Genomic DNA, 19,890 nt, shown 5'->3' on the forward strand with positions numbered 1-19,890 from the left:
ATTTCAGTTTTCTTTCCATTGTTGTGCCTTTTGCATTCGTCTGACACCTATTGGCCACCGTAGTGGGGAGCCTTAAAGAGGCAGCAGCTAAAACTAAGTGTTTCAGACTGATAAAATTAGGGTTTTCTAAAACACCAGAAAAAGAAAAATAGATTTTTTTTTGCTAAAAATCAAATAAAGCTGCTATGAGGGTAACAAAGGGACAGTATAGAGCTTAAAAAAACACACTACCCCTCTTTAAAGAGACGATGACGACAACAGGATTGCAAAAGTCTCCTTCATGCCTTCAAATTGAGACAATATTTGTGTTCACCAAACAGTTCCTCTGAGGATGAATCACAAACATGTCCTCTGTGATCTGTAAAGTCGTTCTCATTTATTGTCATAACGAGTTAAACTCTGCTCGTTGTTTATGTGAAGATTGTGTCCAGCTGTTTGTTAGCTGGCCAGCTAAACCCAATAAAATAAGAACAAAGTTCTTTTTTTCTCCTTTTATAACACCAACCCCAAACCCCAGATTGGGAGTTAGAACAATGTTCGAACATTTCCTACCATTAATTTCCAGTAAAACTGCGCAGAGTCCTGGGTTGTTCGCATCTGTCATCTCATGCAGGGCATCGGTTAGCGCGGTTGATGATACGAGCGCCCTGCAGGCGGTGATTCTGGACTGAGTCTAATGTGTGATCACATGCTGATGCTGTCTGCTGTTGGTTTTGATAATCCTTAATCATGTGGTACCTGCTCAAACCGAACCTTTCCATTACACACACACTTACCCTGTGGTTGCTGCCAAACCCACAACACACACACACACTGCACAGTGCGCACACACACATCCTCCTTGGGCTGAGACAAGCTTTCACTTTGGCATCAAGTCACCAATTAATTCATTAACAGATGCCTCCACAGGCGCTGAGGAGCCGCTCACATCCCTGACAGAGTTACAGCTCGTGTAAACACCCGCAGGCAGACAGCGCAGATTACCACTCTCTCTCAGACAAGTTGTGCAATCTTTTCTCTTTCTCACACACACTGACATACACTTCAGCAAAATAAATACACGGTATCATGTCAAGGTGGTGAAGAAAGATGTATGGGAACTCTCACACAAGCATGAACACAAAATATAAACAGATAACAGGCAGAGTTGAGGCAGGTATGAACAGCATCATGAGTCTGTCGCTGCAGGAATTAAAGACGAGGACAACGTGTTGAGTGCTGTGTGTCCTCCAACACCTTTTTTTAGCACCACATAGTCCGATTTTTGCACATCTGCGAGCCAACCGAGTCATGTTCTAACACCGTTTCAGCGAATTTATAATGCATTTAACTTTTTGCCCTCAAGGATCGAGCTCAGATCAAACTCAAAGCGCATGCCTTCCAATGAAAATAATGAAACAGCTGTCATCGCTGTGAAAGAAAACCTGCTTCATGTCTGTGGTTTTGAAAAAGATTAATAAGATTGCTGAAAGTCTTTTCTCCGGAGGCTCCACCTGACAGCGTAAAAACAAAGTGTGGAAGTAGAGTTTGGGGTTAGGAGGGATGGATGGAAGAGGGAAAAAGGTCCGCTTTGGATCTCTTAGACCCGAGCAATTATCACCAGCTGCTGGAAAAGTGCGACAAAGATTGGACGGAGAGATTCATCAAGCGAGGCGTACCAAGAGTTTCAACCTGCAGGTATGCAGCCTTGAAATTCCAGATCAAAATCGCAGAATAAAAACAATCACGATGACAATCTGACTCTTTCTGGATGTTGTGATAAAGCAGCGACAGCCCACGGTGAGTTGAAGGGCCAGTGATGGTGACAAGAGGAAGTGAGTCCAGGCTAGAAGCCAGCAGAGTAACACAATATGGTTTTCCTTTCGAGTCCGTATGGCTCCTGACCAAACTGTGTCTCAAAAACAGCGTCGAGGTTCCACTCCACACAACCGCCTGAAAACGTGGACTCAGAGGCCTGTGTTGCATTAAGCACCGAAGCCAAAGCAATGAAACAAAAGCGCGGCCGCAGAAAGGCTCACTTTGCCCAGAGGAGCCTGAATTCAACAACAGACACCGAGGCTGTGAAATTTCAGAGCAGGTTTTGTCTTTTCTGACAAGTGAACACATTCCTTCACCCCCCGAGCGGAGCGACCTGGGCTTTGTCAGCTGCAGTAAAACCGACCGCAATGTAAATGATCTCCTTCCACTTGAGACTAATACAAAGCAACACACGGATAGCTCCAGGAAAACACACTTACACATGTATTTGGATTTAATTTTTACTTTTATGATTAGTGGCAGCCTCCCTTGTAGTTCTCTCAGAACAAACACTTTCGAATTGATGTGTTGTGTGCTAACTGCCTGTCCAATCTGTATATTATTCTCAAACCCCTTTTCTATAAACTCATTTCTTCTCTTCAAAGGCCTGTCACATTGTGTTATCTGTGAAACCGTGGAGCTCCATCAAAATGTAATTGTTTCTTGAACAGGCCTCATGACAAGCATCAGCTAGCTCCAAAAATTCCAGCTCATAAGGTCTGCAGCCAAAAACACAGACATTAATGGCTTCAAGATCCTCCATACTTCAGCTAACTCCACAGAATCTGCATCGTGAGTAACGGCTGCAGCTTCCAACTGAGACTAAATCATTGTGATTATGAAAGCTCATACGCCTGGGATTGTACGCTTTCTTAAAAAAGTTTTTAAAGCGGTTACGTGGATATCTAAAAACCTTTGACCCAAGCCTGGTGACGATCTGCAGTCCAGGAACTGAATTTTTCTACGGTCATAGACTTCACCGCCATTAATCTACTGTCAGTTTATACGAGAAAAAACTATGGACAGTAAAACAAGATGAATGACATGCCTCCAACTCTTACTATCACAAACTACCGAAGCAGAAACATCTCACATGATGGGCACTGATATATTTTTCTGATGACACTTTTGGATTAAAAGTCACAAGTAGGATCAGCTGGTGGAGCTCCAGGATCTACACCCTGCCACCGTTCAGCTTATCAAAACTCATTTAATTCGCTATCAAGTTGCCAAAGATCTCCAATATTGGATTGATCCATAGATTTCTAAGTCTTTTTTTGTATGGGTGGACACTTAACTTAATTGATGGTACAGTTATCTCTAGTCATTCTCCTCTAGCACTTGTAACCTGATGCACATGGTGCTAGTATATTCTATTCTCATGTGTTTTGTATATTCTATTCTCATGTATTCTCAATGTGTTTCATTGTTTTTGCCTTTTTTTACTCAACACTTGTGCTTTTTTGGCCTTGCCTAACTTTATATACTCATGCATGTTCCCTCGGTATGGGTAACTTTCACATATGACATGATACGGTACTGACTGCCAGGTACCTGGCAACCGGTATCGGAACTTAACGGTACCAATTTCCGGTACTTTTTTGTCTTTGCGTGGTAAAAAATATCAATTTAATACAACTTAATTATAATAAACCCTCAAATTTCTTTAATTTAGCATATTTTTCTTGGATATATAAGCTTGCAGTGCTGTGTTCATGTCCAGCATGGAAAATTGCCTGCTCCAGTCCCTCACAGTCACAGGGATGTGTTTAGGTACCTAAATATGGTACCTTTTGATTTTATGTGAATCGGTACCTGTAACTTTTGACATAATTAGGTCGGTAGCAGTAAAAGTACCTAATTCGTTACCCAACGAGTAAGCCTGTCATTCCTCATGTTTGATTACCTCTTTCATGACCTTTGGATTGGATTTAGCAGGGGTGTCAAACTTTTCTTCACTGAGGGCCACATCAGCATAATGGTTGCCCTCAAAGGGCCAGATGTAACTGTAAGACAGTATAAAATGAAGCCAAATGTAACTAAATGTAATGTAAAATAAATGTTTTTTTTTGGTTTTGGCTTTCTTGAACACATCCTGCTATGATTGCAGTTTGCATTTTAAATCTTGCACTATTTGTCATTTTTCTTGAAGGTTCACTTTGCCAAACTTTGCTCCGTATTTGGTGTCAAAATGCTGTCGTAGATTGTTCTCTTCGACAACCGCCACGGCCTCATTACACAAAAAAAACATACTGGTTTTCCTCCTTGAAGCACTAACATGTATTGGCCTTCCCATCTTTCTTGAAACAGCCTCCACTCTGCATCAACTTTTCTCTTCCTGGACATTTTGTGATTATTGTTTTATTTCTCAATTTCACTAGTTCAGAAAATGGCACTGATGTGAAAAGACTACAATCCAGTGGCGGGATGCCGTCACTTTGCAGGTAACATAATCAGTGGGTATTATGGGAAACGTAGTTTACTGTCAATGCACCTTTTTTGACTTATGTATTATAAGACAATCAGCCCTTCTAAGCTCTCGTGGCCCAATGGCCTTGAGTTTGACACATGTGGGATGTTGGATTTTAATTTTTGGATTGTACTTATTGGATTTCCTTGCCTACATGGACTGACCTAGACCTGGACTCTCCTCTGTGCCCAAGTCCCTGTTTTGCCCCTGAATTCTCACAGGTGCAGCTAGACGACAAAGACCACTTTTGAGATTTTGTTTTTTGTTTTGATAGTTTGACCCATGTCCCATCTGTTAGCAGCTGGCTTGATGATCTACATCCAAGCCAGCTGACAGAGGAAGTTCTTTTGGCTTCACTTTTGGAAAGCTGTCATGCTATCCATCTTTTTTTATTTGGACTGTCTATGGTTAAATCAAAGCAGCAAATTCTAAGTGTAAGAAATGAAACCCGTGCAGAAAAACTAATAACTCTGTTTGCTTGAGGCTGGCCAAAAAAGCTAAATTTACAGCCTGGTTCGAAAAAGGTTTTGGTTTGAATTGTGTATTTCTCTGTCTTTTCTTTTCTTTTTTTTTACAACTAGTCAATTTTATGAGTTCTTAAACTTACAGGTTTTGCCCATATAAGGGCATGGCTGACAGGTGGGCAACCTGTAGACCTTTTCCTCATCCTAACTCAGACAAAGTTAGGTTGAGTTCAGCATTTCAGATACAGCCCCTTCAACAATGGGCTTCAAAACTGTTTTCGAATTTGCATACTATACTAGCAGTGCCTACTGATTTGACCAAAATGCAGTATGCAGTATGCAGTATGCAGTATGCAGTATGCGAACAAATGTCAGAGTTGTAGTATGAGAAAAACACCCGGATGACGTACTGAATCAGGAAAAATCCACAGTATGCTTTGCATACTGTTACCCACAATGCAACGCGCCTGGTCCCATATCAGAAGTGAAAATGGCAGAGAGCTGAGCAACAACAACCGGAGTAGCAGAGGAATATAAATGTAAGAGCCATTTCTTTTTTATCTTTAAATCCTCATCATCTCCACCAATGAAAGTTAATATAAAATGCTCTCTCTGGCAATATATTTGCAGACAAGTTACTCTTGGTTCGTTTATTTTCTACATTTTCAATAAAGTTTTTTGGGGAAAAAATGTCAGCCGTAGCCAACTTCCGTTTTCTTTGAACTGAAGACCAGCGTAGCATACTACAAAAATTAACCTAACTGAACAGTCATACTACATACTGCTTATGAAAGTAGTATGTAGTAGGCAGTGCCTACTACATACTACTTTCATAAGCAGTATGTAGTAGGCGAATTCGAAAACAGCCCTAGTCTCAGAAACAGATGGGTGATGTCACAGAGATGACGTCCTAACAGCCTATGCTAGAAACAACCACCTGCCTCTCTACAAAGGTGTTTCTGCCAGTGTTTATTTACATTTTATTGGAATAAAAGGCAATTTCACCTCAGGAGAGTCTACCAAATTAACAACAGGCTGTGTGTCTGGCCTTTTACCTGAAATCCCCTCTTACACACAGAAACAAAAACACTCCCTGCATGCATAATTCACAATAAACGTTGGCGATGTACGGACGTTTGACAGCACAATAAGATCTCCTGTTAGCAGAACAAGCTGCAGAGAGTTTTTAATTTCTTCTTCCTGCATGCATGTGTGTGTGAGTGTGTGTGTGTGTGTATCTTTTCTGGCTGTCTCTTCCTGTCTCTGGTTGATATACTGTACCGTCAGCTTTGCTTACAGTGTGTGCTGGCTCAGTGGCCATGTTTCTGTCTGTTTGAGAGATACAACAGGTCCCAAAAATGTAAAACAGAAGGCCCAGCCAGTCCTCTGGAGCACGAGCGACTTATTTTTTGCAGCGCGTTTACAAAACGAGTCATAAACAGTGATAAGAGCTCCGTCTTAAAGCGAGAGAGAGGCCATTCCTCTCCTGTTTGAACCAGCGGCTAAAGACCTGAATTAAAAAAGAGCATCTGTGTGTGTGTGAGGAGAAGGTGGTGATAGTAGGACTGCAAAATGCAAAGCTTCTTATTCGCTCTGTTTGCTGTGAGTGAGACCAACAACACATCCAGTCTGCACCTTTGAAGATGAAGCAGGCAGGTTTATATGATGCAGGGTCGTAGCTGACAGGTACCAACAGACAAGGCAGAGAGGAAACACTTGAGGAGAGCTTGGAAAACATCTTTCCTCCAAATGTGGCTTGAGATATGTTGAATGAAAAGTCCACTTCTTTATGCAGAAAAAGCGTAAAGATACACAACTGACTGGAGCGTTACATCACTTTTACTTCCGTCTCTCTTACAAGTCACCTGGGTGTTTTGAATCATTGATTTTGAAGATGATTAAAACCATCAAATCATTCTTAGATTTTCATACAGTGTCAACATCTGAGCAGCTTATATGGAGGGTCTTGTCTCACCTTGTCTTGGTTCTATTTTGTATAACCACCCATTCACTATACATTCCATAATGTAAGTTACTGCAATCTACTTTTAACACAACTGATTGTTCATTAACTTTGATGGAAAAATCCACCATCTAGCATTTCAGTTTCACTTTTTCTTACATCTAAAAGTGGATTAATATCAGATGAACAAGGGACCATGAGCACAGACCTGCTTTCAAATAAAAACGATTGAACCAAAACTAAATCTGACGCATCAATTTATTATTGTTTGACTCATGAATAGGGATGGATACCTTGTTAAACAAGTCAATTTAAAACGGTACGGTACCAATGCCTGGTACCTGGCAATCAGTGTCAGTACTCAATGGTACCAATTTTCGGTACTTTTGTGTGTGTTTATGTGGTAATAAATTATTTTTTAATAGTAAAATCTCTAGGTTTTTTGATCTAACATATTTACTCTTCAATATAGAAACCTGCAATCCTATGTTCAGGTCTAGCATAGAAATTTGCCTGCTCTCCCGTTCTCTCACAGTCACAAGGATGCGTTTAGGTACCTAAACATGTTCCCTTTTGATTAAACGTGAAACGGTACTTGGTACTACAGACAGAATCCAGTCGGTACCGATAAAAGTACCTATTTCAGTACCTGTCCCTATTCACACATTGCAAAAAAAAAAGAAATCTTATTCAGCATTTTTTTTATTTCAAGTGAAAAAAATCATATCACACTTGAATTGAGCCACATTCAACTTCCATTCCAGAAAAAAAATGTCTTGTTTCAAGTCGTTTTAAGACAAAAATGAGGTAAAAACAAAAATCTTAATACAAGTAACTTTTATATTGTTCCATTGGCAGATACTTTTAACCTGTTACAAGTAATTCAGACCTCATTTTTGTCTTTAAATAACTTGAAATGAGACATTCTTTTGAACTGGTCAGGTATGTGTGGCTCATATTGAGTCTAAAAAGACATTTTTAAATGAAAAGGAAACAAAAACACTTCATAAGATTTCTGTTTTTGCAGTGAAAAGGTGTAAGATTACTTAAAAGCATGTTGACACTCTGTCTTTTTATCTATTTATTTACAGAAGCATCCAGAAATCTAAAAATTGACAAATACTGTGACTGCTGGTTCAAGTTTTTGCAGAATTGTCTCAACCTTTATAAAGATATAGCGGGTAAACTAATGAGGAAAGGACAATTTCACTTGCCTTCAATGATTTTTTTGAAGTAGGTGAATACAATTCTTCAACAAAAGAGGATGTAGCTCCAAGATGCAATTAAACTAATGGGCATTAAATCAATCAAGTTAACTTTTCTTTTTCCTGTGAGCGTCAGGTTTTGAACTTGTGCAGCAGATCACGCAGCCAATTTGACTCTTGTGCAAAAAGGCATGACAAGAGAGCTGCGGCAAATCACAGCCAGCAGAGTCACCTTCATAGTATGTCACAGCATCAGTGCACAAACTGTAATTATCAAAGTGGGGGAAGAGAAGAAATTTCATCCACCTTCACAAGAAACAATAAGCAGTTGTTCAGATGTTCTGCCGGCCCCCAGGCCACGGAAATGTCACCTTTCCTTCCCTGCTCCTCTCACACATCCTTCTCTTCCCCTCATCCCTTTCTCTTTCCCTCTCCTGCTTACATCTCTTTTACTCCCACCACTGTCGTCCTCCACCCCTCCCTGCGGCCCTGCTCCTCTCTCTGTGCTGCAGAGTCGGTCCCCTCATTCTGCATGCCTCCAAGCTCCTTTTCTAATCTCCCTGAATTATTCAAGACACCGTCTCTGCTTCTTCTTTCCCTTCTTTTTCACTCAACACGTCACGTAAACTACACAAACCTGAAAACTGTGGGGCAGGAAAAATACATTTACAGTAAATTTGCATTAAGGGAATGTATCTGCAGAGAGGTTTCTGACTGCAGCAAGTTGACACAGTTTCACCTTATCTTACAAGACGCAAAGACTCAGAAGCTGCATTATATTTTATTTTACTCTAAGAGTCAATGAGCCAAGTGAATGGAGGAGCACACATTTTTTTCTCTCTTTCCAAATTTCTATGATTCTATTTTTTCCTTTTCTTTTCTAGAGGATCAGGAAATATCAAAAATGTCACCAGCAAACAACATATCAATCTCTATGTTTAGTTCCAAACCTTTAACTGCACAAACTCTTTTTAACATCCTCTTAAAGATCCTGTGACACTAAATTCTTTCTATGAGAGAGATGCAACAAAAGATGCTCTCAGCCCATTTTGATTGGTTACACGTTCTCTTCACACACACACATTCTTCCTTTGCTGTTCTCACAATCAATCCAAACATTCTTCTATGCAATTCTACGCAATTTCTACATTTTTTTCTAATTATTCATGTATTTATCTAACCACAACACTGCTCAAAATATATCAAAACATCCATACTCTCTTATTTTTTTAATATCTCGTTTGAGTTTTATTTCAATCGCCACATTCTTTTCCGGATTTAAAAAAAATGTGTAAAAACGTAGTGATTATGAGCACATTAAAAGCCACATGGTGTACACAGATGGTGCTTACTACAATAAAGCTATCCGAATACCTGCATGTAAGAAAAGTCCAAGCTTCAGAGACAGAAGACAGCTCAATAAAAGCTTTAAAACAGCTGCTGTCATCTTTATTTTCCTGCAGGCTTGCTGCAGAGAGGCATGTGTTTTTGTTGCGTTATGGGTTTTTTTCTTCCTTTGGTTACAGAAGTTCAGCTTCCATCTAAAGCATCTTTCTGTCTCTCTGGTTGTTTGTCACCTTCTTCCAACAAGTCACCGTAAGTCCCTCGTTTCTTGCACTCTGTGCAGCTCAAAGCTTATTAAACCAAACATTTAAACAAACCTCATTAATATGTCTTGAGAAAGACAAATATTTCAAAAAAAGACCAACGACTTGCTGGGATGTTGAGGACAGATTCACGCCAAATCATTCAAGTCACAACTCAAAACTCACTTTAACTGAACACTGGGCACCTCACTTGTTTTTTATCCAAATGATCTGTTTTAATGATGTTTTACAATGTTTTTATCTTTTGTTGTAAGGTGACCTTGGGTGTTAGGAAAGGCGCCTTGAAATGAAATGAAATGTATTATTATTATTTCATTATTATTAAGATTTCATAAAATCAACAAATATTGAAACTAAAACTACATTTTAGGAAATTGGACTACTTGGAGATACTCATTACTCATGATTTAAGTTTGTAATCTTTAGATTTAATGGGTTGTAAAAAAAAAAAAAAAAAAAAATAGAAAGGAAAAATCCAATTGAACTTCTGTGGACATGTATCAGGGCACCTGCCTTAATTTCTGAGGTCAGTTTCCTACAATCCTAACAAGATATATATGTGAATGTTTTTTTTTTTTGTGCTTGTTTGACTATTTGAACAGGAAAATTCAATTAAAAAATATTAATAGTAATTTTAAAAAATGAACTATCCATATAACTATTTTTTTCATTCAGCTAAGAAAAAAATCATAGCTTTAACAGAAATTAAAACCAGAGACAAAAATTGAATAAACATCTTGGAAACATTTTCTGCTTATAAACCTAAATTAGATTAACTAATAACCAACACACTGCAGAGAAGAATAAAATATTGTAACTCTCTTTATAAAATCGAACATTAACGTGCATTCCTTCGCGGTGATTTTAACGCGGATTAAACTCAGGATAATGATGATTTAATTACATCTCTGCGTTTCATTAGCACTGCGGTGTGTTTGTTGCAGAGTTCCTCCGATGGATTAAATGCATCGCTTTATTGCAGCGGTGAAGAAACGTTCCTGCCTGTGGATGACTGGGCTCTGTGGTTTCGTTTGAGGTGGTTTAAAAGATCCATTATGGCCTGTAGCAAGCTAAAGGGACTGTCAAATTATATTAACTTGTTGCATGTGACTTCAACCCGTATTTATTTAAATGCTGGTGGATGTGCGCCAAAATATGTGGAGAAATATGTCTTTGCTGCGGTTGTGTTTAAAGGGAATGTTGAATTTCAAGGAGAAAAGAGATACAGCTGGATTTATCCTCAAAATATTCTTCTTATAATTATTTATATTAGTATTATCATTATTGTATTTATTTTACACAATACGATTTCAAGTGACAGTTTCACAGGGTTCCCTGTTTCTGTTTTCTTTTAATATCCTCCACACACAGGTAGGGAAATAAAATGCACCTGCACAAAAAGCAACTCATACAGCAATGAAAGCCCACGCGAAGAACAGTGAGAGCGGACTTACCCACGCACTCGTTGGCCTCCCGCGCAGTCGCTCTCTGCCACGGTCTGTCGTAGTGGAAAGGTTTGCACCTGTCGCACTCGGGCCCTGCGGTGTTGTGCTTGCACTCACAGACTAGACTCCCATCCCGGTCCTTTACGCACCGGGACGCGTGCCCGTTGCATTTGCATCTCCCTCCGACCTGCAGGTCTGACACGGAGTAGAAGTACGAGTCCCGGGCCAGCTCCGAGTCATCCTCATTCTCGTCCCCGAAAGTGTGCAACCTGCTGAAGATGACTTTGATGTCCGTGGCTGTGACCCAGTCCTGCAGCACAGGGGAGTTGTCGAAGTCGTGCGCGGAGGGTCTTCCATCGAGCGTGCTGAAGGCGATGAGGCCGCCGGTGAGTGGGTACATGTCGGTGTGCGAGTCCGTGCACACGGCCTCCTGCTCGTTCTGCTTGGTGATCACGGCCCTGTTCGGCTTGTTGTACATCTTTCTGCACTGTGTGGAGTAGAACTGAAAGGGGACCCACGTTTTCCCATAGTCCATGGACTTATAAATCACCATGGATTCAGGCCGAGGCGAGCAGAACTGCAGGCTCACGTAAGTCACCTCAAACTTCTTCCCCAGGGACAAAGTCAGGGTGACGTTTTGTGGGTACTGGATGAAGTTCTCGGACTGCCAGCACGTGAGGTTGTGCGGGTTGTTGAGGTCCGTAAGGTAGGCAGGAGGGTGGTACTTCTTGGGGTCCGAGGCGTCGCAGGTGTGACAGTTCCTGGTCCTCTCGTCTCCTTTCTCCGCGGAGGTGACCACGCAGTAGCGGCTGGGCGCTTTGCCGCAGGTGCTGGACACCTTCACCTCCTTCCCGAAGGCGGAGTTGACGAAGTCCGGGATGCAGCGCCGCGGGTTGCCGTGCTCGTCGTAGCAGGGGTCCGGGGGGGAGGTCTGCGCCGCGAACAGGCTCATCCCGTACCCGCCGAGGACGCTCCGGCACGAGAGGGACACGGCGAGGAGAAGAGTCAGAGCAGCATCCACAGCCCGTGTCATGGTAAAGGTCCTGTTGGTCCCCGAGTGGGTCTGCCGCTGAGGAGGAGAGCAGAGGAAAGGAGTGAGGAGAAAGAAAGAAGTTTGGAGGTGATGGGGTGATGGATCAGAAATGTAAAACCCTGACGAAGGAATCATTACTTGATAGAGATTTTAAATAAATTCTTTTAAAAGAAAATGATTTACCTGAAAATGACTTCAAACTGGATCCAAACAGCGGCGATGTGCGTGGAGACTTTTCTTCAGTCCCAGCTCCTCCTGTTTAGATGTTTGTTTCTTCAGTCTGATGCGTAAAAACAGAGCAGCGGCTGGATTTTCAGAGACGTTACTGTCCTTATAGCAAGTCCCACTCCTCCTGCCGGTCTTTACACCATCTCCCTCTCTCTCTCCCCTTCTCTCTCGGTTCCTGCTTGGCACAGCTTTAAGACCAGCTCATCTTGAATCTTGAGGGGTGGGCGAGGTGTCGCCAAGAGGAACAACGACATCCACTGGTGGCGCGTCTGATGGTTTGTCTCACAGTTTGACGCAAGTTAGAGAGAAGCAGCTGGAAACGATGACTGATTCATTGTTGAGATTTCTCACCTCCTTCTGAACTATTAGTGACACTAACATGGTGTTGAATCTTACCATTACGCATGCGAAGCAATCCATTAAATAAGATTCCTTCGTCTTCATCAACGTTTCCCTTCTTTTGTGATAAAACCTGAATGATAGCGATCATTTCCCACACTTGAACAAGGATTAAATTTGAGTTTTTAGCAACTAAAGTACAAAACTTTTAATTTAATAATTAAACTTCACTATAAATGGAATGAGGCTCTAAAATCAAGAGACAGAAACACGCGGAGAGGTTTTGTGATAGTTACCGTAATTGCCTGGGGACGGCGCAGCGTTGTGTTTATGATATTTGTATCAGAATAAGATCTGAGGAAAGGACACCAAATAGGTTTTTAAACATTCATAATGTGTATTTAACAAATTTAAGAGCTTCATTGTTAAAATGTTTGGATTCTTTAACAGAATCAAGACACTTTTGAACGATTGCGCATGCTAAAAAAAATACTCATCAGGAAAGCTGCAACCTCTTTTTAAAGTTACATTATGATGTTGAAGATTGAACTAACAGGAAACGTTTCTGTTTTGCAGTCAAAGACCAGTTTCTGTGAACACATTCGTCTCTTTCTGGTGTTGCAGAAGCAGTTGCGTCTTTAGCTTTACTGGACCTGTTGAATGCGGTCTGCAGGGGTAACAGCGACATCTCGTGGCCGGGGACAGCAAATGATTTTTTAAATCGAACAGTGTGTATTAAACCCAGGTGGTGGAGGCAGAGCACCGTTTATCAGATGAGCAGGAACAGACCCACTGTACACAGCTGAGCTCACACAGACTTTTAGTGTTGCAAGAAAAAGAACGTGCGCCTCTATTGTTACCTGGATTTCTGCACAAATTTTCATAATAGGTCCTCTGATCTTCACAACAATAGACAAACCCAGTCTGCTTAAACTAATACCTCACAAACAATGTTAAGTTTTCATGTTTTCATTGAACACACCTTGTAGAAATTTACATTCAAGACCTAACTGAAATCAGGAGTCAGCAAACCTGAAGTCAAAGAAGCTGGATGCCCTATAAAAGACACACACACCAGTTTTGAGTTTGCTACTCTCAAGAAGTAATGGTTGATATGAACCATGCCTTTCACAAAAGAGCTCTCAGAAGATCTATGATTAAGAATGGATGACTTGTCTATAGTTTGTCTAATATTGTGACATAGATGAAAATCATAAGATATTTTCTGATACGGACATCCAGGTGACAGGATCAAGGGTTCACACACTTTTTCGTCAAAAATTTTCAACAGTCAAATCAAAAAAACATTTAGACAATCTGCAAATGGGAACATGCATTCGGTATATTTTGGTTAGACCTCTTGTTTTATTAGATTCACATAGAATGAAACTATTTTTGAAAGGTCGTAATATTTGAAAAATAGTTCACGAGGATATCAATAATGCGGTCATTAACTCATCATTGGAACATAGAAATCATCTCTTATTAGAGAAGCTGTGTGTTATCATTTTCATTTTTATCACAATTTTTTTATCAGCTCCTTTAGAGCATGTGTAAAGAGTTTTTAGCCATTTAAAAAGGGCTTAAATGAATACAGATCTCAAAATGAGCTACAAAACCAAACCAAACCATCAACACCAAAACTGAAAAATTCTGTATGGTTTATTTTCTTACAGGGTTTGTGTCAGGTGAAGTAAAAATGATGAATTGTTGAAACATCATATTGTTGAAGCCTTCATATCAGTAATATATGTAGTTCCCTGTAATGAGGCAAACACACCTTTTTTTAGTTTGATAAATAGTGCTTACACACTGAAGAACAAAATAAGCAAGGAGTTACAAGGTTTTTGCTCCGTCCACAGAGGGCGCCAAAATTGACAAAACAAAAAACTCCTCACAGGATCAGCAAACAGGCTGACTTTTGGTGCGTTCGAGGCAACCCGTAACTCGTATGTTTCCCAGTTGAAATAGCCGAGTCATGACCTGTGAGCGTTCCAGGCAATTTAAGACTTCGGTTTGAATTCTGGGATGTAAACAAACCAGCATAGCAGAAATTCTAAGATTTATGCTTGGTCATTTCAATTACCAAAGGAGCCTGCAAGTTCTTTATTTAAGTGAAACGGAGGAGAGGAAATGGCGCATGAGGTATTTACATTATATTTCACAGTATATGTCGTTATTTTGAAGAGTAATTTTTGTTGATTAATGCACTGAACACCAGAGTTGCTGCCAATGTGCGATGTGTGAACATCAGACTAGAAGTTTACACTTGTAGCCCAGTGATGATAGCTTTCTCTCTCTCTCTCCCCATTAGCTATTTCGTGTTAGCGACACATTTGTCCACCGTCCCAAACACATAAGAGATTATCGTAGCCTACATAATCGTGTGTGTAAATTGTAATTGCAACATTCAAATTTACTTTACATTGTTGTAAAGTCTATTTCTCACCGTGTGTCACGCGCAGCACCACTGAGGCTGTCATGTTGTTTTGGCACAGATTTGATGTCACAAGTCGTAACTCGGAGTACATCGATCTGGTACGACTTCATGGGTCATCAGTTACGAGTTCAACTGCCGTTCCAGGGCATTTTCACGAGTTACAGGTGGGAAATATACGAGTTACGGGTTGCCTCGTAAGTTTCACTCTTTCTTTCCCCCAAAATCTGCCATAGACAAACATGGCCATTTGTTATATCTGCCCCAATAAGTGAGACCTACAGTATTAAAAGCTCTTTTTCTCACTTATTAAAAAGAAAATTAAAGTTGTATAGGGATACTTCACATACATATATAAACATCTTATTTCTACCATTCCACCGTTGTATTGTAGTTACAGCGCTGACTCATTCCAGCAGATGGCGGTAATTCACCGAAACCTGCCACCTGCATTGACAGACAGCATTAGCACCATGCATTGTGGGAAACAGTATGCCCAAGTAGACTGGTTCATTGCATACTGAGAAATTTTCCTGGATCAGTAGAAAATCTGGGGATTTTTGGCATACTGCAGATTTTGCAAGTTTTCGCATACTACCTACTGCATACCAAATTTAGGCCAAAATAGTAGGCACTGCTAGTGTAGTAGGCAGTTTGGAAAACAGCCACAGTGTTTATTCACCTAAGGAGGCACGGGGATGAAGAACAGGTGTTCAAATATAGAAATTTAATCCTCCAGCCACAATTAAGTTGTGTAGAAAGCTATCAACTATAAAGACACTGATTACTGCTACTGCTGATCTGTCCCCCTTTAAGGGAATAGAACTTAACTGTTAGGATATTAATACTGTTATTACCTGAAATGTAAACATCAGTGACATTCAAAACAGAAGTTGAGAGAAACATCAGAAACTAGGCCAAAAGACTCAAAATCACAGCTTTGTTGTAATGTGTGACAACTCCATATATAAGTGTTGTGTATGACTGTTTCCCCTCAACACACACATGCTAACACCTATTTGTTCTTTGTGTTTAGACAATTAAATACAGCACCACAAATAATTTCCTTGCTCTTGAAAAATAATGAACAAAGCCACAACATCCAAACAAAGACGCTTTGCTCCCAAAAGCATGAAAATAGCATGAAAACAAACACGTCAAACAGATGACTTCCTCTCCTGGGGCCAACATCCCTTCACAATCCACATGCAACCTCTGAGACACACATGTACAAACACTCACACACACACACACAGGACGCCTCCCACCTTCACACATCAGCAGGCTCTTTCATTGTGCTTACATGCAGCCCTGTCATACACTTCCTGTTTGTACTGTTTGTGAGCCGCAGCGTGTTGTGTATGAAGTGCAGAAGTCTGTGAGCGTAAAATACGACAAGTTACCAGCGGCTGCTTGCCTGGGCCCAGGATGTGGGTTTGTCTGTTTAACCGTGTTGTGCATGGTGAATGAATGGCAGGAGTCTGACACGTTTCTTTGGACCTGGGATTCTTAAGGACAAACTGAAGCGATGGATGTGGGACAATAAACTGCAGGTAAGTGAACAGAAATATTTTGTTTATTTCATTTTGAAAGGGCATCCTGGTCCTGCTCTCAGGGCGTTGATATATCAGTGTGTTACCTGTTATACTGGGTAGAGTAACAACAAAATATCATCAGCATTAGTGTTGATAGGATAAGGTGAAAACTAGAGGAAACATTTGGATGTGTGAACATGCTAGCATGGAAAACTGCTTGTATCTAAAAAATATGATCTTGGAGGATAATGAATACAGCAGGTTGGTATCATGTCGTCTTGTTCGACTCATGTTAATGTGCTTCTGATACAGGAGTAATAAAACCCTCTCATGCCCTGCGGTCTGTGCCGTGTCATTCACACTGATGGGAAAGGCAGATCATGTCATGCTAACAGCCTTCCTCTCTGGTTGAACAGACCCTTGACTTTGACTTTGAGAGGACTTCTGCTTTTCAGATGCTCTGTATGATTCATGCTTTTAATAAACACTGAGGAAGCAGTGAGGCAGAACCACGTGCTAAGTGCCTGGACGTTATCTGGCTTTAAATGTCTGTGGCTGTATTTGCGTCTGTAAATGGAAACACACATGTCAGACGTTGTGGTCAGACATCTGTGTCAGCACCTCAAAGTGCATGATAATGTCATGTCAGCTCATATTATACGCCTCGCTACAGTGGCTGTGGTCTGGTTATGCTATTAGACTTCAACTTCAAAGGCGAGTTATTAAGTTCGGACTTGGATGTTGCACTTACACCCCTTGCGATAAGGCTCCTATGATTCATTATGAATCAAAAGTTCAATCTGACAACATATCGTGGACTGTCAGTGGCCTCCACCCTTCAGAAACACTACTGAGCCAACGCCTGAAGTCAACATCCTCCATAAACCAACCACCTGCCAACCACAGTGTGATGCCGCTCTTTAAAAAAACTGAAGATGGCAAACCATCCGATCTAATCGTACAATCAAATCTTTTGAATCTACACCAATCAGAAAACTCTCGTCTGGTTTGGCAAACTGTTTCTGCAACATCGTCTGACACAGAGTACAAGTTTAAATGATGACACACTGTTCCTGCACATCCAAAGGAAAGAATCAACTCTTCTTAGAAATTCTTCACTTACACAATCACTTTGAGCACAGAAATCTCCGTCTGTTGGGAAATAAAAAACTGCCAAACTCGTCACTTTTCAGGTTTGACAAACAAAGAGCCCTGATTAATGACGCTGATTGGAGGTGGCGGGTATCAACATCCTTTTTGTGTTTACCACACATATTGGATGTAAAAGGCGAGGGCTGTCACAATGCAGTGTTTTTTTCACATTTTGCAGCGTTTGACTGCAATATCCCAGTGCAGAGCTTTGAGTCAGTCACAGTCAGGCTTCCTGTTTGTCTCCCTTTGCCTTTGGTTTCACCGAAATCTTCGATTTCATCTCTACATCACACACTTTGAGGTCAACACCTCCGTCTATGGCGTGCGTACGCACCCGTGCACATGCACAACACACCTGTTACAGAGGCATATTTAGCTGCATAGGGTTCAAATCACACACAGTGAGAAAGGCAACCTTAAATTTAGCTGACACTAAACCCTTGAGCTTACACTCTGTCCTGTTTGTGGAGCAGAGTCATGACAGACATTATACTGTGTGTGATATTTGCATTGGTGCTAATTCCAGCTGTTTATCAGTTCATATTGAGGAAGTATAACTCAAGTTTATATCAGGAGGCGCCCTGTTGTTGTCAAAGTGACAAACAAGTTTATTTTCTGATATACCCGGGTAATTTTTTGTATCTCATTAACACGTATTATTCTCTGCATTCAAGTTACATTTACAGTCCTACACGTTCTAAACTGTTTCACAGATCAGCAGAAACTGAAAACTAAGTATGTGTTCGTCTTATTCATCACAGAAGTTATCTCGTAAGGCTTAACGTGAGCCACATTCAGCTAATGAGTTTGAATGTCTTATTTAAAGATATTTAGGGGAAAAAATGATGCCTGAACAGCTTCAATAGAGTTTAAAAAAAAATCTGCCAGAGAGGTTAGATCAACCTGCTTGTACTGAGACATCATTCTTGTTTCAAAAAAACTTGACAAGCACATTTTCTTGTCTTTAAATTAGACATGAACTGATCAATCAGTGCCGATTTCCTTAACTTTGGTGGATCAGGGATTGGGGATCGACTCATCCTTACATATGGAACTGATCTTATATACTTCCGGGAAGTTCTGACAGCCAGCCATTGTCGCTTCTTGCTCTGAGACCTAAAACTCAGGACACTCTATTGGTTGTTTAAGTGAAAACATAAAGATTTCATTGTTTTACAGGTATTGTTCAATGACTTTCAATAAAATAAGATTGGAAAATTGAAGGTATATGCTGTCAGTTATAAAAAAAAAAAAAATTCAGTATCAGCCACAGTCAGTATCCGCAGGTCAGGCTTTTTAAAGATCGGTGATCGGTAATTGGCCATAAAATTATGGTTGGTGCTCCCCTAGTTTAAATGCATTGAAATAAGGCATTTTCTGGGTTTCTCGGGTGACTTTGGAGTCTTATAAGACCAAAATGCAAAATAACAAATAATAAATAGATAAATAAAAACTTCCTTAGCATCAGTTTTCACAGTTTTCAAGAACTGCAGTATGTGCGTTATTATAGATACCACTAAAACAGGAAAAAAGGCCTTTTGAACTCTGAGATGCAGAAGTCTACATTTATACGTCTAACATGTAAGATTTCAGTTTTTGCTTTAAGTTTCACTTCTCCTGGTTATTTGCTCAAAAGGTTGTATCTTTAAAAATGTAAAAAGTCTTCTTCAATCCTCATTGAAAAAAGGGATTATTTTGTGAAACTGTGAAGTGTTACAGTCAAGCCTCAAAGTTTATCCCTGACAAAACAATCATTCACATTATGATGAAAAATTAAGAGTAAAACTCCTGGATACTCCTCAAAATAATTCTGTGTAACATTTTGAACTTATACTCAAGGATTTTACACCTGTTTTTATAATTCAGTGGCTAAAAGATGTTTCAATCAGCAGCCTTGGTTCTCTGCTTGCTGCAGCATTTCACAAACTGGATCATTTTTCACAATAGGTGGGTTTGACTTGTGTATTCTCACCGGTAACAGTTGTTTGAACTAAGAGGAAACACTTAGTTACAGTCCAGCTTTGGAGTTGGCCCGCTGTTGTTTCCTAAAGCCATAAGAGACCAGTTCACATCCAGTAGGTCAGTGGAGAAAGGAGGGTGTGGGGGATTGCAGCCCTGTGGGCCAACAGAGGAAGACTGGATGTGAATATCAGACTCTATTAATCACAAGGGGTCTGTAAGAGTGACAGACACGTACACACACATGTAAACACAG

At 40.5% G+C, this 19,890-nt stretch overlaps 2 protein-coding genes across 2 annotated transcripts in view; one reads left to right on the forward strand and one right to left on the reverse strand.

Annotated features, from left to right (window-relative positions):
• ntn1a (netrin 1a) overlaps nt 1-12,360 on the reverse strand; it is a 92,970-nt gene extending 80,610 nt beyond the window's left edge. The window contains exons 1-2 of the mRNA XM_074689341.1: nt 12,168-12,360; nt 10,961-12,020 (exon numbers count right to left, since the gene is read on the reverse strand). Of these exons, the coding sequence (XP_074545442.1) occupies nt 10,961-11,984 (1,024 nt within the window). The 5' untranslated portion in view covers nt 11,985-12,020; nt 12,168-12,360. The remainder of the gene's footprint in view (nt 1-10,960; nt 12,021-12,167) is intronic.
• Nucleotides 12,361-16,272: 3,912 nt separating this feature from the next.
• Nucleotides 16,273-19,890, forward strand: part of pik3r5 (phosphoinositide-3-kinase, regulatory subunit 5) — a 32,504-nt gene continuing 28,886 nt past the window's right edge. Inside the window, exon 1 of the mRNA XM_074689323.1 lies at nt 16,273-16,541. The gene's annotated coding sequence lies outside the window, so the exon portion shown is untranslated. The remainder of the gene's footprint in view (nt 16,542-19,890) is intronic.

This window comes from Halichoeres trimaculatus, unplaced genomic scaffold (genome assembly GCF_033239565.1).
Source record: "Halichoeres trimaculatus isolate MK-OKI-2021-1 unplaced genomic scaffold, fHalTri1.1 fHalTri1_scaffold_2, whole genome shotgun sequence".
NCBI classification, from domain to species: Eukaryota; Metazoa; Chordata; class Actinopteri; order Labriformes; family Labridae; genus Halichoeres; species Halichoeres trimaculatus.